A 26,420-nucleotide genomic window follows, 5' to 3' on the forward strand; every position below is an offset into this window, starting at 1 on the left:
GTAGATTAATGCTCATGCTGTTGATATCACTGGATCGTCTGGACTTTACTCAAATGTCTACAGACTGCTGCCATATAGCTGGAATATTGCTGAGTGCAGCGTTTAACAACAAACAAACGTCACTTATCATGTATAAGTCGTTAATAAGGCAGCTGTCACAGTGCTCACGAATGGTGTTTCAAAGTAACAGGACATTGGGTCATGCAAGTTTCAGATGTCTGTCTGACCCATTGAAAATTCACAGGACCCATAGAATGTAATTAAACACACATTTCAGATTTAACATTTCTTATACTTGACATTGAAATTATTAACAAACATAAGATTTATAAACAGCAAACAAGTGTCACAGGTCTCATATAACAACTTCAGTCAAAGTCATTGTGAAATATACAGTCAGACACTGGGGCCGGCGGGTTTTAGACTTGTATCAGACCGTTGGCGAATCTGCCGGATTTGTCAGAGGGTAAGACGCTATTCGTGAGCACTGCTGTCATTTCTACCGGTGCTGCTTAGAACCATGGGAACTGAGCCAGTTTACACTTGTCAGAGGGGCACACAAGTGCGTGATCTAGACTACCTGTTGTCTGGCTTCCGTTTGTGTAGGGCGGTGGGGTATCCTAGTGGTTAAAGCGTTGGCTCGTCACGCCGAAGACCCGGGTTCGAATCCCCACATGGGTACAATGTGTGAAGCCCATTTCTGGTGTCCCCCGCCGTGATGTTGCTGGAATATTGCTAAAAGCGGCGTAAAACCAAACTCAGTCAGTCAGTCCGTTTGTGTAAGCTGTGGTGGCTAAGTGGGTTAGATTGCAGACTTTTTATTCTGGAGATCAGCTGGCAGACTCTGAGAAAGACTAATCTCACATGTAATATTTTGGCCACTTTCTAAATGGTATTGTGTATTCATAACTCTATGACACATGAAAATAGTATTTACACCACCACTGCTGTCAGGTGTAGAACTGATCCCCAACAAAATGAGCTCTTTGTGCAAGATGGTTTAGTAGACTGGGTGGTCAAACTGTAACTTTAACGACTGCTTGTCATCCTGACAACATGTGATGTGACTCATGATATCAATCTCTTGTTTGTATGGTCCAGATGTTATATGCTAAGCGCTGCCTCATCAGGGCAGAGGTAAAAAAAAATTTTCACTTTAGAAAGGCTGCATATTAACTTCAGAATGCCCATTTGAAGTAAATTAATCTTAGTTTTCTCTAGAGGTTCTCAAGCCCGTAATTTTAATGGAACGTAACCACAGTTAGTAGTTAGCTTCATATCTGGAACTAACCAGATAGACCAGTGTCATCCTGAAATGTTGGACTTATGCAGAGATCCCAACCCTTACGCTTTAGGCGTAATTATTACGATTTTGACCAGTAAATTACACCATTACACTTAATCTGCGAAAATTACACTTTTCTACTCGTTTTACGAAAATCAAAGTGGGTAAAATTTCACAGGGAAGTGTTTCGTAATGCACTAGTGCAGGGGTGCAGAAATGGCCTTGCATCGATAGGAATCGCTTACTCTTAGCATCTCACTCATTCCAATAAACTTGCAAGGAATTAAAGTATTTTGAGTCGCATGACCAACAATTTTCGATGTATGGAGCTTCATAATGATTGGTCACATGTGTTTCTGTCTAGAATCTTCCTTTCATGAAATTAACGTATACCGTGTTGAAGCGAGCGGTAAAACTAAATCGGCTGACAAGTATTACACTCTTTAGGTCCAAATTACACTTTTTGACCTCTATTATTACACTTAGGCCCAAAATAGTGTTGGCATCTCTGCTTATGCAGTATGGTATCAGAGGCCCAGATAAGCTGCGTATCCGGGTAAAATATGCATAGAAAATTTCCAATTACGCATTGAAAAATAATTGTTGCATACCAATTAAGCATTTAAACTGTTAGATAGGCAAAGAGTTTAAAACAAATGCGTAAGGAATATACTTATAAAAATTGCTTGCGTAATGAAAAAGACATCGATTGCTATCAAGTTGTACTGTTAGTATAGGACAGGTGTTGTACTGTCAGTATAGGATGAGTGATTTTTTATGAAATCATTTCCATTATGTTTAAGTTGGTTTTGATTAGGTATGACATAAGGCAGAACATACCTGCTTAGTAAACTTACTCAATGACACAATACTTAGGTGTGTAAAATGACTGAAATACGCACATATTTGAAAGCAGTGGGTAACGGAAAATGAAATGCCCACTCAACATTCATAATACCCACTCCAAAAAAATACAGTGGGTACAGTACCCACATTAGCTAAATCTTATCTGGAGCTCTGTGGTATGACGTCTCAGTAGCTCACATTTCAGGGTCCCTTGAAGGTCTAGATAGAGGATATGTTTACATAGCAGAAGGGCAGAGGATCGATTCCTATGATGATGTGGTGGTATATGTGAGTGAGTTTAGTTTTACACCGCACTCAGCAGTATTCCAGCGATATGGCGGTGGTCTGTAAATAACCAAGTGTGGACCAGACACCATCCAGTGATCAACAGCATGAGCATCGATCTACACCACTGGTGGTACATGTTGTCACCCTGACATGAGTCGAGCGGTAAGGGTGCAAAGTAAGGACTCTTCATCTCCATGTCCGTCACTCTCACAGCACATAATGCACACACACACACACACACACACATGCACAGAGAGAGCTGTTTTAGTGCAATAAACCCATCAAGATCTGAGTTACAATTGATCTTTAGCCACCCATGCTTGTCCTTGCAGGTAACTGAAGGAAGTAGATGGTCAGACCCACTGGCTGTTAAGTTTAATAACTGGATTGTTTGGTCCAGATTCTTTTCAAAAGCTCAGAATCTTTCTACAAAACTTAAATATCCCCCTTCTGCCTGGGTTACATGTTCAGCTACCATGTGGTAGTCGGTTCTGATGACTCTTAGTGGGTTGTCTTGTTGCTAGAGAATGCATGTCTTTGTACAGAGTTTGCAAAACGGTTACATTTAATGTGTCCTACCTGATTGACAAATTTAAATATTATATTTCAGAATGCCATTAATTAATTATTAGACTTCCACTCAAAGTAAAATGTAAGGCATTTCAGTTTTATATATTATTAACACCGCACAGAGAGGGAGGGAGAGAGAGAGAGAGGCTATGTCAGATGACATGAATCACTTGAAGAAAGAATAACCATAAGCATGATAAGGAGGAATAAGGATTTCTGCGCACGCACGTGAACACACAAGTGATACAGAGCTTGGATCCAGTTACATAAAACTGCTCAAAACCGCTTACAAGTCAGAACATAACTGGACATGTATGCAGTCATGTTGAAGCTTTTGGTGAATACACAGGTCCTCAATCTGGAAATCTGAAAGTAATATCTGATATTCTGACCTCAAATTCGGTGTTCGCTTCATGCATGACCACCCTGGACACATCCTGCAAGATTCAGGTCATGGATCATATAGATGCCTGAGTTTGCTGAGTAGAGTTGTGTCCCTTGGGCATGGCCCCCGCCTCCGTGGTGTAGTACTTAGAGTGGAAGGTCACTGGTTCGATCCCTGGCCACGTCATATCAAAAGATGTTACAATATGGTACTTCTTGGTCCCTGTCTGGCGCTTGGCATTAATGGGTACAACAAGGACTGGTCGGCTTGGAGTCAGTATAATGTGTCTGAGTGGGGTATTCATGCTTAACTGCGGCATGGCATCTCAGTGGGCTAGCACTATAAAACCAGCTTAAGTCTGGGCTAGTACGAGCAGTCACACATACACATACACACGCATGCATGTCGCCATATGAGCGAAATATTCTTAAGTACGACCTTAAACCCCATTTCACCTCACCTCCTTTGGGCATGCCATAAATCTTTGATTGTGGGTTTGAAAACCAGTTTTGTATGATTACGTTTATAGGTTTGTCAGCACCAAAATTATTATTATTATTATACGATATTTCTTTAGCGCATATCCAGGCAACTAGTGCTTGCTCAAGGCCGCTGGTATATTTTCCCTCGATAATTGGATGTCAATCTCAACGGCACAACGTGTTATCAATTTCAACTCCCTGGGGAGTATACAATCTTGCAGCCACTAGGCGTTATTGTGGCTTTGTCATCCTAACGAGGTACCCATTCACAGCTGGGTGGACTGGGACACATAGTCACAGTACTTTGTCCAAGTTTACTGCACGTTGCTGTACCCGCAAATAGGTGTTTGCACGTATTCATGTGGCCACCATCTGGTCATATACCAATGGATTCGTGCGTTCTTTTAAGTGCACAGGGTTGTGTACTGTACACTAGGGGTTGTGACAACACTGAAAGAGTCTGCACACAAAGTTGACTCCCAAGGTTTTACACCCAGTCTCAGGTGGGCTCGATCCCAACACCTCAACCTCGCTGGATCACTAGCCTGGCTCCTTAGCCAGCTCGCCCACCCGCCCACAAAATATTGCTAAAAGCGGCACAAAACTAAACTCACTTACTCAGTCTGTTCATTTGGGATATTACTTTGTGCAGCTTTAAGCAAAACCAAAAACAATATCGTAGAATGAAACACTACAAATGCAATATTTGGACAAATATTAATATGTCTTTCAGTGGCATTTAGAAGTTGTACATTGATGTCCAAGATAATTTTATGGATTAAAAAGGGAAATTAAAAAGAAGTTTAATCCATAAAAATATCTTGAAAAATAATAATAAACAGAAATACCAGATCTTTCATATTTATTTCTCAGTTAAATTTATCATTTTTTCAAGACCATTGAGATTCATGTTCAATGACAAGTTAATGTATCAATCCACCAATGTAAAATGCATGACAACGTAAACGTTTCTAAGCGCAGACTTTCAGATGCATCCGTACATGAATAGATATGTTTTTTCTAACCTGTCCCATATTGGTACAATGTTTGAAGCCGATTTCTGGTGCCCCTGACCATGATACTGATGGAAAGCGTCTAAAAGCTGAGAAAGATCATATTCCGTCTTTAACCTCTACCAGTATTCGATGACAATCACATGCTTCAAGATTCTAACATTCCCATTGATGGTGAGTAGCATAATTATATCCTTTAAGTATACTACTCAATATTTGTAAGGAACACCTTTGAACACATTGGACTATTTGGGTTCTTTACTAATGTTGAGTAGTATTTAATAGACCAACATATGATAAATAAATGATCGCAAATTGCAGACTCTTCAACATGTTTCTTAATTAAATGTAGAACAAACTCCAAAATTTTCTCGTTCAAATAATTTCCCCTAAATTATAAAGAGGAAATACAACAACATGGCAGTGGAGACCCTGAAATATATAGTTTATGAGAGAACAATTGCCAATAACACCAAGGGTGTAAATGATATACTCCTGCAATTGATCACCTCACCTGAAGCTAATAATTAGTGGTCTACAGGACTCGATTTAGTGTTTTGTTACTTGAACCGGTGCAACCCTATATTACAAAGTGCAACCTAGATATAAGTCTAACTTGCACCAGGTGCAAGTCAATTTGTGAGTGGGCATACTTCTGAATTAAACATCTAAATAATTCAATAGCATATGTCACTACATATTGCAATAAAAACTGTGCAACTGGAATTTGGTGCATCTAGGTTGCACCTGGTGCAAGCAGGTTAACATCTCTTAAATCAAGCACTATTTTCTATGTAAGGCAGCTTATGAGAATATAATTTAAACTGCTACTTTGAATTTAAATCTAACAGCAATGATGGATGTTGCAATCCGATCAGGTTATCCATATTTTTGTGTTTTCCATATCCTGCCTCCCTCAATCATTCCGACATGAAAAAAATATGTGATACAGAAATACTCTAACCCTTGCACACGCATGAAAAGACAGGTGAGCTTCATCTTTCATCTACATTTATTAAACAATTGTTAGAAAAAGAAGTCCCTTTCTGCAAAAATGAACAGCTATCAAATTTGAATCAGAGGTAGTTAATGTGATTTGAAACCTGAGAGACCCAATGTGAATAGAGTCTCTTTAAATTCACAGGAGCAAGTAGTTTAAATGTAGGGCACTGTGTACAAACGGTGTACAAGTGAGGAAAAGAAAGGAAGTAAACAGATCAACGATATTTGAGATTGCTGATTCCCGCAGACCTTTAAGTAGAGCAATGTAATATGAGACGTTGATGCAACAGATCTTTTTTCTGACAATGTTGTGTATTGCACAATACATCAATGAGGAAGCTCAAACAACTGCTGCAGATCAGAAAAGACAGGCAAGAAAAGTCTGAACCAGAACCAGCATGAATACAACACTGTACTCGAACAGTAAATGCAAATTGAACACATTTATCAGTCAAATTAGCCATATGAAGACACTTTACCTTACCCTGCCCTCAACCATATTATGATGATGAAAGTTGAGATCGAAGCTTGATGGACAAATAATAATAATGATAAAATTATGCCGTGAAACCCCATAATCGGGATAACCACCCGCGATATCTTTCGATATTCACGTTTCCAGATCAGCCAATCAGGTAGCAAGTTATGTCCTTACCATGGTAACCAAGTAATGCCCATACAAGACAGTAGTAACTCAGACATAACCACCGCCTGGAAAGTGGCTTTCCGTATTTATGGGTTCCACTTTGCGTCAATAAATAAGATCAGTTACTGATGTTATGTATAAAAATTTCTTCTATTGTTTATAATGTTTGAGCGTCCTGGCAGAAGGGTCTGTTGCGTTGATCCAGCGTGGCATCCACATATATGGTATCCATGACGACTTGGAGGGGTAGTACTTCTCAAACACCCTTCTGTAATACAGGGCTTCCTTCGTCCTGGGGGTGTTGAAGGGGTAGAGTGAGGCAGACTGTTCCAGCTGATCGTCGTTGATCTGAAAGAGAGGGAATCCATGTAGGGATGGAATACAACAGGATATTGTGCAAAAGTTTCAAATAATGTCCTATTTCAAATAGGTAGTTTGGTTGGTTTTTTTTTTAATGCAGCATGATCTGTAAATAATCGAGTCTGGACCAGACAATCCAGTGATCAAAGGATGAGCAATGATTTACACAATTGTGATACAATGACACGTGTCAACCAAGTCAGCGAGCCTGACCTCCCGATCCTGTTATTCACCTCTTTCGACAAGCATGGGTTTCTGAATGCCAATTCTAACCCAGACCTTCCAGGTCCTATTTCAAATAGGACCATATATACTCAGTGAAATATAGCATTGGCACTTTTGATTGTTGTTTGAAATGAGAAGAAACTTCCTTGTTTCAATCACCCCGTTAATTATGGTTCAGTGTGGATTCCCACATATAAGAAACTTCCTTGTTTCAATGACCACGTTAATTATGATTCATTGTGGATTCCCACATAGAAGAAACTTCCTTGTTTCAGTGACCACGTTAATTATGATTCAGTGTGGATTCCCACATAGAAGAAACTTCCTTGTTTCAATGACCACGTTAATTATGATTCAGTGTGGATTCCCACATAGAAGAAACTTCCTTGATTCAATGACCACGTTAATTATGATTCAGTGTGGATTCCCACATAGAAGAAACTTCCTTGATTCAATGACCACGTTAATTATGATTCAGTGTGGATACCCACATAGAAGAAACTTCCTTCATTCAATGACCACGTTAATTATGATTCAGTGTGGATTCCCACATAGAAGAAACTTCCTTGATTCAATGACCACGTTAATTATGATTCAGTGTGGATACCCACATAGAAGAAACTTCCTTGATTCAATGACCATGTTAATTATGATTCAGTGTGGATTCCCACATAGAAGAAACTTCCTTGATTCAATGACCACGTTAATTATGATTCAGTGTGGATTCCCACATAGAAGAAACTTCCTTGATTCAATGACCACATTAATTATGATTCAGTGTGGATACCCACATAGAAGAAACTTCCTTGATTCAGTGACCACGTTAATTATGATTCAGTGTGGATTCCCACATAGAAGAATCTTCCTTGTTTCAATGACCACATTAATTATGATTCAGTGTGGATACCCACATAGAAGAAACTTCCTTGTTTCAATGACCACGTTAATTATGATTCAGTGTGGATACCCACATAGAAGAAACTTCCTTCATTCAGTGACCACGTTAATTATGATTCAGTGTGGATACCCACATAGAAGAAACTTCCTTGTTTCAATGACCACGTTAATTATGATTCAGTGTGGATTCCCACATAGAAGAAACTTCCTTGATTCAATGACCACGTTAATTATGATTCAGTGTGGATACCCACATAGAAGAAACTTCCTTGTTTCAGTGACCACATTAATTATGATTCAGTGTGGATTCCCACATAATTATGATTCAGTGTGGATTCCCACATAGAAGAAACTTCCTTCATTCAATGACCACATTAATTATGATTCAGTGTGGATTCCCACATAGAAGAAACTTCCTTGTTTCAATGACCACATTAATTATGATTCAGTGTGGATTCCCACATAGAAGAAACTTCCTTGTTTCAATGACCACGTTAATTATGATTCAGTGTGGATACCCAATTACAATTGGTCATATGAAGTAGGGCAGTGGGGTAGCCTTGTGGTTACAGCATTTGCTTGTCATGTCAAAATACTTGTTCCAATTAAGATACAGTGGTATTGTTTAATGAACTGAGGGCATTGCTATTGTAACAGTCTTACTTGCTGGTGTGAAAAGAATAATGCAACACATATTTTTTGTAAGATGAAGGTAGTGGAGCGACCCAAAAAAATGAAAGCTGTGCTGTAAGGAGAGTGGATGCAGGAATGACATGGATACACTGATAACATGCACTGTGACGGGGAAGGGCACATCCATTACTGTTGATCACTGGATTGTCCGATCCAAACTTGATAATTTACCGACTGCTGCCATACAGTTAAACCACAAACAAACAAAACTCTTGAAGACTAGGCCAGCTCATTCCAAACTCACCTGCTCATCACAGAAATCTTGTATGACCTCAAAGAGTGACCTCTTGACAGACGAGACTCCATCACTGAAGGCCTCCTTCGGCCTCCACAGGATGTCCTTGGGTAGGAGGTTCATGCCATCAAAGGCTGACCGGAGGAGGTACTTCTCCACCCCCTTCCTGGGGACGCGGTCCTCGGCAGGGAGGGACAGGTAGTAGCTGGTGAACTGATGGTCAAGGAAGGGGACCCGGATCTCCAGTCTACAAGCCAAGGGACAAGGGTTATTGCAAGGGTACATACATATATTATTGTAATCATCTCATCAGAGTTCATCTGTTTTTCTCACCCAATCTCATTTTCAGATGAAAGACAAATTGTGAAAACTACTGTTATCAGAAGATGACAAATCCCCCCGGCCCCCACAAATTATCTTAGTACAAATCATCTGACAGTCACTTAAAGTCCAACATTTTTTTTAATAAGTCCAAATCGTTTCCATGGAAATCATGAAAACTATAAATGCCAAAAATGTGCAAATAGCACAAGGCACCACTTCAAAACCTGTTTGATAGATTGATATATCTGCCAAGACTTGCAGAATGGTTTTTGAGTTGTGCTCTGGAAATGAAGCCCGCCCCTCCCTTTGAGACCAAAAATTCTGAATTGTTTCCATTGAAACCGAGAAAAATAAAAATGCCCCAAATCCGAAAATAGCAAAGTCACCACTTTGGGATCTACCTCATATATCTGCTAAGTTTTGTTGAAAGATATTGAAAGGTTTTCAAGTTGTGCTCCAGGAACAAAATCCACCCCTTTTCGAGATTAAGTCCAAATTGTTGCCATGGAAATCCAAAAAATAAAAATACCCAAGATCTGTTAATAGCAAAAGGCACACTTTCAGTTCTGTTTGATATTTGTACAAAATTTTGTTGAAAGATATTGATTGTTTCTTAGTTATGCTCGAAATGAAATGATTACAGACGGACAAGGTGTTGACTATATCTTCCCACATTATATGCTGGTGGGATAAAAAGTAACTTTGCTTAGGGTTTCGCAACAAGATTGTTTCTCTGAATTTAGTGGCTGTCCTGATAAAGAGGTGTTCAAAAATATGTTTGGCTCTTACTTTCAGAGAAAACCGTGTGTTGATACAGAGTCTGAAAACATATTCTCAGACAAAAATCCAAGTCCCTTCCTCAAAACGATAAATGGTCAGTTCGACATATTGTATATGTTAATCACAAGAAGTCCGACAACATCTGTTTATTTAATATGACTATTGTCAATCGGTCATGGGTGGATACTGCAACACAAAGCCTTCCTATTGGGGTTTTCCTTAACTTGTTTTGAGAACTACTGAATCATGTACAAACTCCACACCAGTTCCTACCTACCATGATCTTATCACCCCATTTTGTTGCTTTACACTTCAGTCCACAATATTCCAGGAATAATCGCTGTAAATAATAGTCTGGACCAGACAATCCAGTGATTGACATGGGCATTGACCAATGCTTAAGGGACATAGCACATGTAACGAAGTCCATGGAAATGGCCACACTATCTATTTGAATTATCAATATTGTGACACCTGAGAAGATCCGGGTTAGAATTGGTCTTCAACAACCCATGCTGATCATAAGAGGTAACTAATGGGATTGGGTGGTCAGGCTCACTGACTTGGTTGACACATGTCATTGTAGCCCATTTGTGTAGATCGATGCTCATGCTGTTGATGACTGGATTGTTTGGTCCAGATTGGATTATTTACAGACTGCTGGAATATTGTTGTGTGCATCAATAAACAACAAACAAATCAATATTGTGGCCTTACCCCCAGGCTGCCGTTGTTCTGTCCCCTCTGAGGACGTCGTACATGTAGAGGTCTTTCAGGAGTCTCCGACTCTCCTCATCCCCAGCTTCAGGGGATGGAGATTTATGGAAGTAGATGTATCCCTGGGCCAGCTCGTCAGACCCCTCACCGGACAGGATGACCACTGTGTCTGTCTTCTCATTGATGTATTTGCTGACCAGGTACATACCTGGATAAAAACACGGCCAATAAAGTTAACATTGTCACAGAATGACCGCAGTTTGCATTTCTCATTGGAGAACATGATGTGCTGACCAGGTACACAGCTGGACGAAACACATATACTCAGCAAAAATAGAAACGCAAAAGTGGGAAAATTAGAAATATCTGACAGATTCTTGGTGATATGCATGCAAAGTGAACACCAAATATGGATTTCTCTCTGTCCGCAATCAGGAGTGATTTGTGCGGGTGGATAAAAGTATGTGGAGGGAAAAAGTAGGGGACACGTGAAATCACGTGGCAGCATGGTGGTCAAACATACTAACATGAAATGAATGTGCAACATGAATTGTGCTATGAAATCGATGTGTCTGTCATCACAGTTGTACAGCACAAGAAAAGTGAAAACATGCCAACAGAGGCTCAATGCAACAACACCATCGACCGACTGCAGACAGGCGACTTGGCTTTGCAAGGTATTCCACATATTGCCAGTCACCGTTACAAGACCATGGAACCATTTTCAGACTCAGGTGTCACCACATGTTGATCTGATTGACCACATGCCACAAGTGCAGCACAGGACTGGTTCATATGTCTTCATCCGACTCACCTCGGCCACCTCGGCCACCTCTACAGCTACAGCAATGCCATAATTGCGTAGGATTTTTGCCCTGAGTGTGAGGAACCCACTAGTGGTGTTCTGATGATCAAAAATAATGGAAATGGATCGAAAGAAGGATTAAAAATAATTTTCGATTGTGAAAAACATATTTTCGATTAATCATAATTTTTTTGTTTTAGTGTACGCACATGAATGTAGTTAACTAACCATTAAATTGACGAACAACATGCACTCAACAGCGTAAGGCTATGTGCACTGTATTTATAGTTTTGTTTTCATCACTACGGTAAATATTACTGTAACCTGTCTGTAAATACATCTATTGTGAAGTAATGATATATAATGACAAATATCTTAGTTTTAACCACTCTTATTGTTTAATTACAATTCCAGTGTCTTTCTTGCATGCATGCATTTCATTGCATGACTGTATTAGTTAAAAAAACACCATTAATTAGAAAAACTTGGGAAAACCCTTAAAATTGGTGATTACATTAAAAATGTATATATTTCGATTATAATCGATAATCGTTCACCACAAGTCCTCCGATAATCGATAGTGGATTTGTTTTCCGATTCCCAACACTAGAACCGACAACGTACTACAGGTGTTCGCCAAGATGAACATGCTTGATATAAGGCCAATTATATCATCACAGTGTGAGTGAGTTTAGTTTTATGCTGCACTCCGCAATATTCCAGCTATATGGTGGCGGTCTGTATATAATCGAGTCTGGACCAGACAATCCAGGGATCAACAGCACAAACATTGATCTACGCAATTGGGATATGATGACATGTGTCAACCCAGTCACTGAGCCTGACCACCCGATGCCGTTATGTCGCCTCCTACGACCAGCATGGGTTGCTGAAGACCAATATTAACCCGGATCGTCAAGGGTTATATCATCACAGAAGCCTCCATGATAATGGTGAGCACACCTACCGACTGAGGCCCTGATGGTTGTAATGTCGTATGTTTCAAGATGGCGAATCAAGTCATCTAAAACATCGATGGCCTCTTCGGGTGTGAAGATAATCTCGTGATGTTCAGTGTCTAAATGTTTCGCAACCTGAAATATGAAGAAAGGGTAAAGACTTTTTTATAGTCACAGTGCTAACACTACGTTCGTGTGATTACAAGAATCTGTACTTTACTAAGGAAAGTGTAATCCCAAATATAACGTTACACATTAGTTGGTTAGAAACCTTTAGAACAGAAAAATATGAACATATCCTATCCGAAAACACACATGCGAGCACAGAAGATTTGTTCGTAATGTTCCAAGACTCACCTTCCTAGCTGCTATGATGTCCGTACTCCCTTCCATGCCAATAGAGAAGGTCTGTATGGGGTAGGGCAGCTTTTGTTCCTTGGCATTCTTAACCAACAACGCAGCTACCACACTTGAGTCAAGACCACCTAAGAGAAACCATGATTTGTTTTGATATACTGACTAGTGGTCGAATAATTGGTCAATCGATCAATCTTGCTTGCATCAGTGATTATTGAGTGTGTGAGTGGGTTTACAGTTTTATAGTGTTTTTAGCAATACTCCAGCAATATCACGGCAGGGGACACCAGAAATGGGCTTCACACATTGTACCCATGTGGGAATCGGACCCGGGTCTTCGTGTGACAAGCGAATGCTTAAACCACATGGTTACCCCACTGTCTTGAACAAATATTGATTAGCTTTGGAGACTTATCAATATTCATACAAATTAAGCATCCAATTAAACTTTAGGAAGCATGTTTCTGATTGACATGTTTGATAAATCAAGACATAAACAACTGAAGCAGTTTCCTGACTCACAAAACAACAAAGTTTCAGCATACTCTGTACTTGTGTACGTGCGTGTCTCAATCATAGCAGTAATTAGTGCCTGTTTCATTTGCACTACGTTGTGACTGTGTCGAAATCGACCATAAATCCCGAATTTTGTAGTTGTTCACGATTAATATTATTACATTGATTATTGATCGATTACTATGCTCCAATTATTGATCTACATACTGAGAGAGTCAGTTAAGTTTTACGCTGCTTTTAGCAATATTCCAGCAATATCACAGCGGGGGACACCAGAAATAGGCTTCACACATTGTACCCATGTGGGAACCAAACCTGGGTCTTCGTGTGACAAACATAATGAAGAAAGTTAGTAAAATCAGCAGTAGTCAATCTACAGGAAGCGAGAATAACTATTAATGAGATGGAGATGAACGGTTTACTCACCAGACAATAGACAACCAATTCTTCTGTCTGCCATGAGACGCTTCTGAACAGCTGTTTCAAATAACATCCTGATGTTCTTCTTAATATCGTCCCCTGTGAGTGTAAAGAGTACAATTGAACACTGTTGTGTGGTCTTATTTCGTCAATTATATATTTCTTATCCCAATATACTGAAAATTGAAATGGATGTGTTAAAATTTGAAATGGAAGTCTTCCATTTTTGAGAAACCCATGGGCAAGGGCACTGTGCTGACAAAATGTAAACATGAAAGAGTGAAACCACTATTTTCACAAGTTCCTTGTCCTTCAAAGGGACACAACTCTGTACTGCACATCTGAAACACATCTGTTATCCTGTTAAGTAGGGTGGCTAAACAGATTGATAATTGGAACTATCGGTGATGGCAAAAATGATTATCGATATAAATCTCGAGTCATTGATAATATCATACATAAGTTACTGTGATAAAGTAAAGTTTGAAATTTACTCGGAAAATACACAAAATTAGGTCTTTATTCATGGCCTGCTTCTAAATAACGCCCAGGGTGAAGTTTAACCCAAATGTAAACATCACTTACCAGTGATGTGAAATATGGCGATTTCTTTAGGATATTTTTGCATTATAACTCAGTTACTTCTCCAATAATTAAGAATACCGGGTAACTGATCGATATTCAGTTAACGATAATTGATCTTGATCTATATCGGTAGGTGAGATAAAATGGGGTTTAACGCGTACTTGAGAATAGTTTGTTCGTATGATGCCATGCATGTTTGTTTATCTGGGGCTGCTTGTGTTAGGCCAGATTTAAGCTGGGTTTATAGTGCTAGCTCACTGAGATACCATGCCACAGTTAAGCATGAATACCCCACTCAGACATATTATATTGACTCCGAGCCGACCAGTCATCAAGAACCCTTATTTTGATCAGCAAAAATATAATATGGTGACAATTGTCGAAATGGCTTTACCTAGTGAGTCAGTATCTACTGGTGTTTTGTACAGGGGCGCGTCACCAATAGAGTGATACTGTTTCGTCTCCCGTAACGTGGCTCGTCCGTTCTTGTCGAGATCGTACTGTTCCACTGTACCTGGTGTGAGGGGTATGATGTTGGCTTGCTCGTCAGTGAGGCTGTGACTCAAACCAAATAGACCTGTGCGGAAAGAAGCATGTTACATGTGATCGCTGTGTCTAGTGATGTTTTATCTCAAACTTCAAATTGATTGTGACCAAGTTGTTTATACATGTTCGTTCACTGAAGGGATGATGAAGGTTTTTGCCTGCACATCATACTTGAAACATTGTTTTTACAAAATAATGAAACGCCCTAGAATGGGTGTGCATTATACATAGTTTTGAAAACAAAACCTCTAACAAAATCTCTTGGGGCTATTTATTTGACAGAAAAGATCTCAGTAACTTAACACAGGAATCAACATGAGTGAGGATAACGTTTCTCAAGCTCACTGATAAAACATTGAAAGTAAAGATGTAGATGCATGGAAAATTTTGATTTAAGTCAAACCAAGACAGAAATTGACATCTTAGTTTGGGAGTCAGCATGAGTCATTTCCGCTGAAGCAATCTAGACTTGCCAAATGTTCTAGGCTGGGACTCCTACTTAACTTATTCCCTGTCTGAGAGACAAACTAGGGTATCAATATTTAGTGTGTATTACCTTGCAAAAGTCATATTGACCAGAACCGTTGTTGGACAACTATAATCTTTGCTGACTGAGATGTGCAAGTTTATCTCCTTTTGTTGTCAGTATTTTCATTCCGATCTAACGGGTCGTGTTACGTATCACACAGTTACTGACCTTTAGCCTCTGAGCACACAGCCAGGAAGCCAGTATCTGTGACAAGCTTGAAGCAGGGGCGGACTCCAAACGTGTCTCGACCAATGAAAACTTTCCTGTTGGCTGTGTCGAGAAGACAGAAGGCGAACACTCCATCCAGGTGGGCGGGGAAATCAATACCATATTTGGCATACAGGTGAATGATTGGTTCTCCGTCACAGTCTGTGCTTAGATGGAAGTCGTTTTCTTTTGCAACCTGCAAATGGACACATCCAGTGAATTATTTCTCTTGGTAAACAAAGCTTATTTTTGTCTCAAGCTTGAGTTTGGCTGAAGGGGTACTACAGATGTGTACCTCAGCCAAAATCAGAATACAGAAACATGCCAGTCTAGTCTGTATTGTGCCGTTTTCTTGATCGGAAGTGTTATACATTTGATGGCGTTATGTAAGAAACGAGCATACGATGAATGAATATTTTGCAATGCACAATACCACTTGCTGTCAGTGGGGTAGAATAGGTCTTCAGCAACCCACGCTTGCCACATAATACGATTATGCTTGTCGTAAGAGGCGACTAACGGGATCGGGTGGTCAGGCTCGCTGACCTGGTTGACACATGTCATCGGTTCCCAATTGTGCAGATCGATGCTCATGCTGTTGATCACTGGATTGTCTGGTACAGACTCGATTATTTACAGACAGATATAGCTGGAATATTGCTGAGTGCGGCGTAAAGCTAAACTCACTCATTCACTCACTTGCTGTCAGTTGAACAGGAACAACTACATATGGTTTCAGTTTTGGGATGAGGAATATGGACTCGTCCCCCGTCTAGCGTACCAGGTTTCTGTATTTTGATGTTTGATTAGGGTACATTTCTGTATACAGAAACGTACCTTGGGTACACATCGTTAGTACCTGTGCTGTCAACACCCCCTTCAGCTTGAGTTACTGCAGCAATTAGCAGCTATATCACTGCTGACAGAGCTTAATAGGGTCTATGTTATGCAACCCAGGGGCCATTTAAAAAGGCAACTAAAGCACCAAGTCATAAATATGTGTTTTAAACATGGAGTTACAATTGTGTAAGGGTGATAATTGCATTGAGGAATCAGGCCCAGAGCCTCATGCAGAGTGGTGTTCTACAAGTCTACCACTAGCAAGTAGTCATTTACTAGGTGATGCTATACATGGTGATGCTATACTAGGTGATGCAATACATGGTGATGTTTTACTAGGTGATGCTATACATGGTGATGGTATACATGATATTTTACAAGGTGATGCAATACATGATATTTTACTAGGTGATGCAATACATGGTGATGTTTGACTAGGTGATGCTATACATGGTGATGCTATACATGATGTTTTACTAGGTGATGCTATACATGATATTTTACTAGGTGATGCTATACATGGTGATGTTTTACAAAGTGATGTTATACATATTTTACTAGGTGATGCAATACATGGTGATGTTTGACTAGGTGATGCTATACATGGTGATGCTATACATGATGTTTTACTAGGTGATGCTATACATGATATTTTACTAGGTGATGTAATACATGGTGATGTTTGACTAGGTGATGCTATACATGGTGATGCTATACATGATGTTTTACTAGGTGATGCTATACATGGTGATGTTATACATGGTGACTCTTAACATGGTGATGCTATACATGGTGATGCTTAACATGATGTTTTACTAGGTGATGCTATACATGGTGATGTTTTACAAGGTGATGCTATACATGGTGATGCTTTACTAGGTGATGCTATACATGGTGATGCTTTACTAGGTGATGCTATACATGGTGATGCTTTACTAGGTGATGCTATACATGGTGATGCTTAACATAATTATGCCTCGAAATGTCACCTTTTCAAGGTTGATGTTCTACTGTGTGGTGTTAAACAGGACAATGTTCAAGAAGTTTGTCTTTTGATGGGTGATATTCTACAGGGTCTTCCTTTAATAGGTAGTACCATTCATGGTGATGCTTGAGAGGGTTGTCTTTTCATGGGTGATCCTCCAGAGGATCTTCCTTTATTTGGTGGTGCTATACAGTGAGGTGTTATACAGGGTGACGCTCTAGAGGGTTGTGCTTTAATGGGTGATGCTATACAGTGCAGTGTTATACAGGGTGACGCTCTAGGGGGTTGTGTTTTAATGGGTGATGCTCTAGATGGCCATCCTTCATTGGGTGATGCTATACAGTGCAGTGTTATACAGGGTGATGCTCCAGAGGGTCATCCTTAATTGGATGATGCTATACAGTGCTGTGTTATACAGGGTGATGCTCTAGAGAGTTGTGTTTTAATGGGTGATGCTATACAGAGTGGTGTTATACAGGGTGACGCTCTAGAGAGTTGTGTTTTAATGGGTGATGCTATACAGTGCTGTGTTATACAGGGTGATGCTCTAGAGGGTCGTGTTTTAATGGGTGATGCTATACAGAGCGGTGTTATACAGGGTGACGCTCTAGAGAGTTGTGTTTCAATGGGCGATGCTCTAGAGGGTTGTGTTTTAATGGGTGATGCTATACAGTGCAGTGTTATACAGTGTGACGCTCTAGAGGGTTGTGTTTTAATGGGTGATGCTAGTGGTGTTATACAGGGTTGTGCTTTTAATGGGTGATGCTATACAGTGGTGTTATACAGTGTGGTGCTCTAGAGGGTTGGGTTTTAATGGGTGATGCTATACAGTGTTTTAATGGGTGATGCTATAGAGAGTTGTGTTTTAATGGGTGATGCTATACAGAGTGGTGTTATACAGTGTGACGCTCTAGAGGGTTGGGTTTTAATGGGTGATGCTATACAGGGTCTTCCTTTATTGGGTGGGCTATACAGTGCAGTGTTATATAGGGTGATGCTCTAGGGGGTTGTCTTTTAATGGGTGATCCTCTAGAGGGTCTTCCTTGAATGGATGGTGCTATACACGTGGTGTTACACAGGGTGATGATCTGCAGGTTTGTCATTTAATGGGTGGTGCTATACAGAGTGGTGTTATACAGGGTGATGCTGTAGGGGGCTGTCTTTTAATGGGTGATCCTTTAGAGGGTCATCCTTAAATGGATGGTGCTATACAGTGAGGTGTTATACAGGGTGACGCTCTGGGGGGGTGCGTTTTAATGGGTGATGCTACAGAAGGTCTTCCTTGAATGGATGGTGCTATACAGCGTGGTGTTTTACAGGGTGACGCTCTAGAGAGTTGTGTTTTAATGGGTGATGCTACAGAGGGTGTTCTTTCACTGAATAATGGTTATGAGGGGGATATTATACAACGTGATATCAAACCGAGTGGTGCTACACATTGCGAGGACGGGTTTGTAAACAAACATGGCTGCCCCCATTATCAAAATTGGTGATTCTGAAAGAATTGATGACAGAGGTGCAGGAATCGTTACTGCAGTAATTGACTTTGGAAAACATGAAACGGAGAACTTCGTTCAAAGTGAAGGTATGAATTATATGGCATGAGTGACAGGCTATCGTCTAAGAAAGGTACCAACCAAAGATTTTGATCTATCAACCACAACAAAGAATTGATTCCGTCAGGTATCAGAAACTAATATTGATGAGGTGATTACCCACAATGAAAATAAAAACACTGCCAAGAAAACCCTGCCCAATTTTGTTGTTCTATTTAGACAGAAACATATTATTTTAGGCATGAGTTATGTTTGAACTGCATTAGCGACTAGTCACAAGCATATGCCGCTGTCATGAACGACCTTCACCTTGGTATACCGCTAAGTATTCTTACGCGAATGCTCGATTCTTTTTATATATAAATTCATGTACGATTTGCATATTTTTTAGAGTAATTTTAAGAATGACATTATATGATAAAGAGATTATTAACCGAGTGTGTTCCTGTATCATTAATATCATATATTAGGAATAAAAATTGTATTATGTGAGCTTTTGGCGCCAAAGGCTCGCATAATACAATTTTTATTCCTAATATATGATATTAATGATACGGGAACACACTCGGTTAATAATCTCTCTCTCTCTCAATCACATAGTGACGAGGAACACATACTGTTTTATAGTTGTAGATTTCCCCGTTGTATATCAGCCATATGTGAGGATGAGTGTACAATCTCATTGGCTGCATCCCTCTGACATCATCAACGATGGCCAATCGGTGGAAGCCGAGACAGCAGTTCTGGAAATGGTTGATATTTTCTATCCTGAAGGCGTCAGGTCCTCGATGGGTGATCTTGTGAACAGCATTACACTGCACACGGAAACATCTTCATCACTACCAAACACAGCCCAGATCCCACACATGGCGTCGGCTGGAATAAAAATGCGATATTTCATTAATTTTATTTCTTAAATTAATTTCTTGGTTCCGGAAAATACTTGAAAATACTCTGGCCTCGAACAAGATGCTTGCTGATCATGACTGATGTTCTGGAAATGCTGAAACAAATGCACACTTAAAAAAAATCAACAGTGAGTGCGTGAGTTTAGTTTTACGCCACTTTTAGCAAAATTCCAGCAATATCACGGCGGGGAACACCAGAATGGGCTTCACACATTGTACCCATGCAGGGAATCGTACCCGGGTCTTCGGCGTTGACGAGCGAACGCTTTAACCACTAGGCTACCACACTTCCCCAAAAATCGATAATAATATGGTTGGTACAAATATAACGCTGCATCTTGCAGTTTCAGGATGCACCAGTGAAGTTCTAAATGCTTAAAACTCTGGTTTTAGTCACCTCTTATGTCCAGCATATGTTGCCTAGGACCTGTTAGTCTGTCTCCCAGTCTCCCAGAATAATTATAAATAAGAAACCAACTCAAGTCCAGAATAATTTGGCAAGTCTAGATTGCTTCAGCACAATGATCCATTCGGATTTTAGACCCGGAAAGTTCTGGGTTAGAATTGGTCTTCAGCAACCCATGCTTGTAGTAGGAGGCAATGAATGGGATCTGCTAGTCAGGCTCGTTGACTTGGTTTAACACATGTCATCATATCCCAATTGTGTAGATTGACACTCATGCTGTTGATGACTGGAATGTCTGGTCCAGACTCAGTTACTTATAGACCGCTGCCATATAGCTGGAATATTGCTGAGTGCGGTGTTTAACAACAAACAAACCAACATTTCATTTGATTTTTTCATGATAAGATGTAGATTTTAATTCAGATAAATTTATTTCTTGGACTAAATATAAGTCTCAAGTCCCAATCCTCCTAAGAATATATACTGGTTTGGCAAGATGTACGAACTTGGCTCAGGCAAAACAAAAATATGTCTATTTCTGGTAACCCGACCCTATCCTAACTCCCAGACCCTAAATCTTTTTTAACCAAGTCAAAATCATGACTGGAGTGCATTTCAGCTCATCATTTGCATCCAAATCAAGTTTTATATTTTTATGCTTTTCAGTGTAGGGCTAACATGGATTGCATTGAATTGGCATAATGGGGTCTCACTGACATCTCACTGATGATTTGATATACAAATCTTTCAATGTTTCATCACAACGCATTGTCACTACATGATATGGTACTCTTGAAGACCATCTCGGGTGCCCACCAGGTGCTACTAACCATTAAAAAAAAGTAAAACAAAAAGAAGATAAAACCGACCCACCTACCCTTTTTTTAAAAAGCATGTAATAGGAAACGGACATATAGTTTGGGGGGGCCTTATTGTTTTACGCAACCTTTCAGTCCCACTGGTTATGAAATGAATGATGTGAATGTATCACTATATTTGGGCATTAATAAACATTCATGTGACATATTTAGTTTTCACATTCACTGTCTTTTGACAAGTGTTTTTATTATTCAAATAATTACATTATTGTGAATGACATATTAACAAACATGACCAGAACTATACAAATCAAACGTCAAAAATATACAAAACAAATGTCATAAAGAGCCTTGTGTTTTAATTTTGAAATCAGTTTTCAGATTATGTGTGACAACGGCTTAGCGTATGAATATGAATAATTCCAGTCATATTAATGTATGGTGAGTGTGTTTCACAATGATTAATCCTATAAAAACATTGACTGCATACATATTTAATATGTGTGATTTTTACAACACAACATCAGCCCTGTTGACCATTAAAGACCTAATGAACCAAAACAAGGACCTAGTTTTCTGTTCACATCTGTTTTCAACCAAATATTCATAAATATATTGTTGTAGCGAGTGAGTGAGTTTAGTTTGATGCGTTTTTTAGCAATATTCCAGCAACATCTCGGCAAGGGAGACCAGAAATGTGCTTCACACATTGTAACCATGAGGGGAATAGAACCCGGTCTTCAGCATGATGAGCGAACGCTTTAACCAGTAGGCTACCCCACCGCCATTATACTTTTGTACTACCTGAGTCAGATTCTGCTATGGGTGGTTGAGTTTTAATTATACATGAGTATGTATGCATTGACATATGCATTCAACCTTGTGCATTCCATGCATAGTGTTTGGGCTGATGAAATGTCACACACTGTGACTCAGTAAGCGTGTCACGAGCATCACTACTCAAATGTTTGTACTTTGATGTAGGGATAGCCTTAAATTTTGGTTAAAGTGTTTGTTCTGCAAGCCGAAGACCCAGGTTCGATTCCAAATTCGGCTGCAATATGTGAAGCCCATTTCTGGTGTCCCCCGCCATGATATTGCTAGAATATTGGGGCTTAAAACCCTCTCTCAATGGGGCTTAAAACTCTCTCTCAATTGGGCTTAAAACTTGCTCTCTCTCCTAAAAGCTGACAGTTGAGAACACCAAAAAACAGATACCCCATGAAGAGGCGACTAACAGGACTGGGAGGTCAGGCTCGCTGACTTGGACGATTCGTGTCATTGTATCACAGCTGTGTCGATGCTCATCATATTGATCACTGGATTGTCTGGTCAATCTTGATTTTTTTACAGACTTGTCAAATAGCTGGAATATTGCTGTATCTGTGTTAAACAACAAACAAACACACGTTGCAGTTTGTCTTACTCCAATAATGTCACAGATGCAGGTAAATATCTGAGCCAGGAATTAACATAAATGGGCATCACCCCACACTATCGAGTATGGTGTAGACTAGCTCTTAGTCTCTGAAGATATATAATTTTGATAGAAACAAAAATTCCTTTTAAAATGGAAAGGAGACCCAGTGAGAAGGGAGATTCAGAACCTGAAGAAATCTAGACTTGCTTCATTTGGGGCTTTTGCATTGCAGAAACGGCTGGGCGGAAGGGGAAATAATGTGGTTCAGGGACTGTGAGATAGTCTAGGTATGGTGATGCAAAGACGTATATACGTGTTTGGGTGATGCAATAACATGAGCTGACCCATATGTCAAACAGCAGTGGTTGTTAGGGACCTTATATCCAGAATTCCATCGGTCTTGTTTCTTGTAATTGTGTATAAACTGGATAAAACTGTAAATCCTAGCTACTTATCACAGATCTGATGAAACACCGACATATGAATCCTTTATGGCCGAAGCGACAAGCGAATGAGTGCAAGTGAACAGAGGTACTTGGCAGCGCGTTATATCGAGGTTCCCTCATTTGTAAGTACCACAGGGGCTTGTATTGCTGAAAATAATACGTCCTGGGTCCTACAAGCGTACACTGATATATGGATATCAATGTACGCTTGTAGGACCCAGGACGTATTATTTTCAGCAATACAAGCCCATGTGGTAAGTACAACATGGCGGCATGTTCTTACAGCTGATGTACACGTTACCGGTGCACAGCGATCGTCGTGTGTCGCTCTTATCTAGCTTACCATGACATCCGAAATACCGGTACTGACTTACACGTTTACTCATTGATATATCTTTAATACATTTTAATATTTCCCATATTTTGTCTAATTTCGACGCTGCATGTTATGGCGTGCCCAGCCGGCGAAGGACGGCCTGCACGCGATGATCTGTTCATTCAGATCTTCGCGCTTTTCAGTACCGTTGTAATACAAACGAAAGCCATGTTCAGCTATTTCCATGCTGTGGTTGTAACAGAATTTGGCACGTTTAACTTACAGTGTCGCAGGAAACAAACGAAAGAAATCGCGATTTCTTACCTTAGATTAAATATTTCTTCGAGTATATTGATCTGATTGCGGAGAACGGTTGAATGCTTCTGAAGCAACAGCGAGAGTGCGCGGAGTCTCGAACGGGTTCTGTCACAATGTAAGCTGGTACTCGCGGATTATCTCCCTATATGTACATTCAGGCTGATGCAATCGTGACGTGATGATGCAATCTTGGTGTCGTGCAAGTCATTAACCCTATTGAAAGGGGCCCACTGAAAGTGACATTCTCATGAATGTAAACCGGTTTTTGGTTCACCAAATAATATGAACTGCAACCGGCGTTCGTACTGGTCAGCTAAACGATCGGATTAGTGAGTAGTGTTTTACGCTGCTTGTGGCAATATTCAAGCAGGCTTTTCGAACAGGTTAAGGGAGGGGGGTTGTCTTGGTAACTCTTTAATTTAGACTGACACATATCTGAGTACACAGCTGGTAAAGGTAAATGAGACCTCCCTTTAGAATGTCGTTTTTTTTCACGCAGAAAAATTAAGCTTAATATATTTCCACATTGCAAGGAAGGCGGAAGACTTCAACCTTGGTATTGCCCATGCATCCACCTACTACATAAACATATCACTGCGCCAAGCGTGCTGCAGTGGGGTATCCCAGAATACTTTCCGGCAGATTAATATATATGACGCCAAGTCGAGGAAATGCACTCTGCCCTCAGTCTTGCTTCATTTCGGGTCTCATCATTGCAGAAAAAGTGGAAAGGAAAATTATGCGGTTCAGGGACTGTTAGCCGAGAGCCGCGATGCGGTCCTATACAGTCCGTGATGCAGGGTCATGTCTTGACTGTATAGGACCGCATCGCGGCTCTCGGCTAGACTGGACCGCATCGCGGCTCTCGGCTAGGGGACTGGAAGACGGGCCAGTGTAAGGACTGAAGTGAACCCTAGCTCCAAACAATCAAACTCATGTATGGCTTGTCATAAAATAGCTCGCCTAGGACATATACCCGCATTTCAAAATTAGTTTCAGAATGTTTTTGTTTTCATATCTTTTAGTCTGGGAATGACAACACGGTGCTATCAGTATCAAGCAACACTACAGTAACAAGCACGCTGTTTATGTTACAGTGTATTTCATTGGTTGGTATTTATAGATCAAGGGTTCCCGTGTTCAGCTTGGGGATTTCTTGTACTTTTAGCATTTTTAAAGCATAAAGTTATAGGCTCAGAAATGAACATATTTTACAGAAAACAAAAGCTCATAGTAAAAATAAATAATATATATATGTATAATGAAAAGGATTCCTGAGACTTTCTTCATATTGCCGAAGCTGTGGAAATCTAGACTTGCCACATTTTCTAGACTTGCGTGGGCTTTCTTAAATATATTTGCTTCAGGGTCTGTATGACACACTAGACTACCCACATTGCTTGGTTTTCCTTCATGTCCTCTTTCAGCAACATCTATCGTGTCCGTGCTGTGGCGTGTTTTATAGGGGTTTGCGGGTGATGGTGAGTTGACCAGCACTTACACGTACAGGCCCTTCCCGAAGCATACATTTTATACACATGAGCATTATTCAAACACCCGCCACCTTTTTGACATGAAAAGTACGAAAGCACTTCATGTTGTTGGATTATGTGGCAAAGCAGCTGGTCCCGATGGTATCCTGCTCGAAATGTTAAAGTGTGGTAAAAATATCTTAGTTCCTTATCTCCTTACTGTTTTCAATAATATATTTAGAAGTGGTAATTTTCCAGATCAGTGGTCCAGAAGTAGCATCTTTCCACTCCACAAGAAAGGAAGCGTTCATAATGTCAACAACGTTCGTGGTATTTCACTCATGGACATTTGTGGCAAGGTTTTTACACAAGTTTTGAATAACAGATTAAAATCCTTTGTAGACTTGTATGATAAATACCCAGAGTGTCAAGCTGGCTTTCGGAAGGGGTATTCTACGGTTGATAATATGTTTACTCTCCAGTCTCTAGTACCGAAGTACTTATCTAAATCAAAAGGGAGGTTTAATTGTCTATTTGTCGTTTTTCAAAAGGCTTTTGATTCCGTCAACAGGGAACTTTTGTGGTATGTCCTTTATTCAAATGATATTCATGGTAAAGTTTTTACTATCATTAAGGACAAGTATTCAAAAACTTTGGCCTCTGTTAAAATAGCAAGGCGCAATATCACGGATTATTTCAATGGTTACAGTGGTGTTATAAAGGATGCATTTTAAGTCCTCTCTTATTTTCATTGTTCATAAACAATACACACATACATGCATGCCTACATACATACATAAATGCATGCATACATACATGCATACATGCATACATACATACATACATACACATGCATACATACACATACATACATCATACAGACACATACACATGCATGCATACATACGATACACACTCACATGCACATATACATGCACATTCAACATAAACCAGTTGGAAAATGACTTTCAGCATTTCGGTGGCAGGGGAATCTTTGTTCATGAAGATTTATTAGAGTTCTTTATACTTCTCTATGCTGATGTATTTTTGCAAACTCTGTTCTCGAGTTACAAAAGAAAATAGTCGTTTTACACACGTTTTGTAACAAATGGGGCTTAAGAGTCAATTTAGATAATGACTGCAATAATGGTTTTCGAAATGGTGGCAAATTGAGGAAATATGAAAAATGGAAACTGGGCGATGTCCCAATCAAGATATCAAACTACTATTGTTATCTCGGTATCATTTTTCAAATAGATTGTG

At 39.9% G+C, this 26,420-nt stretch overlaps 1 protein-coding gene across 1 annotated transcript; it reads right to left on the bottom strand.

The window, feature by feature from the left end:
• Positions 1-4,701: 4,701 nt before the first annotated feature.
• On the bottom strand, positions 4,702-19,921 carry LOC124269154 (asparagine synthetase [glutamine-hydrolyzing]-like). Its single transcript, XM_046704174.1, is given in 10 exon segments — positions 4,702-6,865; positions 8,937-9,174; positions 10,749-10,956; positions 12,521-12,647; positions 12,870-12,997; positions 13,812-13,904; positions 14,785-14,967; positions 15,634-15,868; positions 19,671-19,883; positions 19,886-19,921. Coding segments are annotated over 10 exon segments (1,659 nt in total). The 3' UTR covers positions 4,702-6,667.
• Between the last annotated feature and the right edge of the window lie 6,499 nt (positions 19,922-26,420).

This window comes from Haliotis rubra, unplaced genomic scaffold (assembly GCF_003918875.1).
Source record: "Haliotis rubra isolate DU_JTF1 unplaced genomic scaffold, ASM391887v1 Scf1010, whole genome shotgun sequence".
In the NCBI taxonomy this organism is placed as follows: domain Eukaryota; kingdom Metazoa; phylum Mollusca; class Gastropoda; order Lepetellida; family Haliotidae; genus Haliotis; species Haliotis rubra.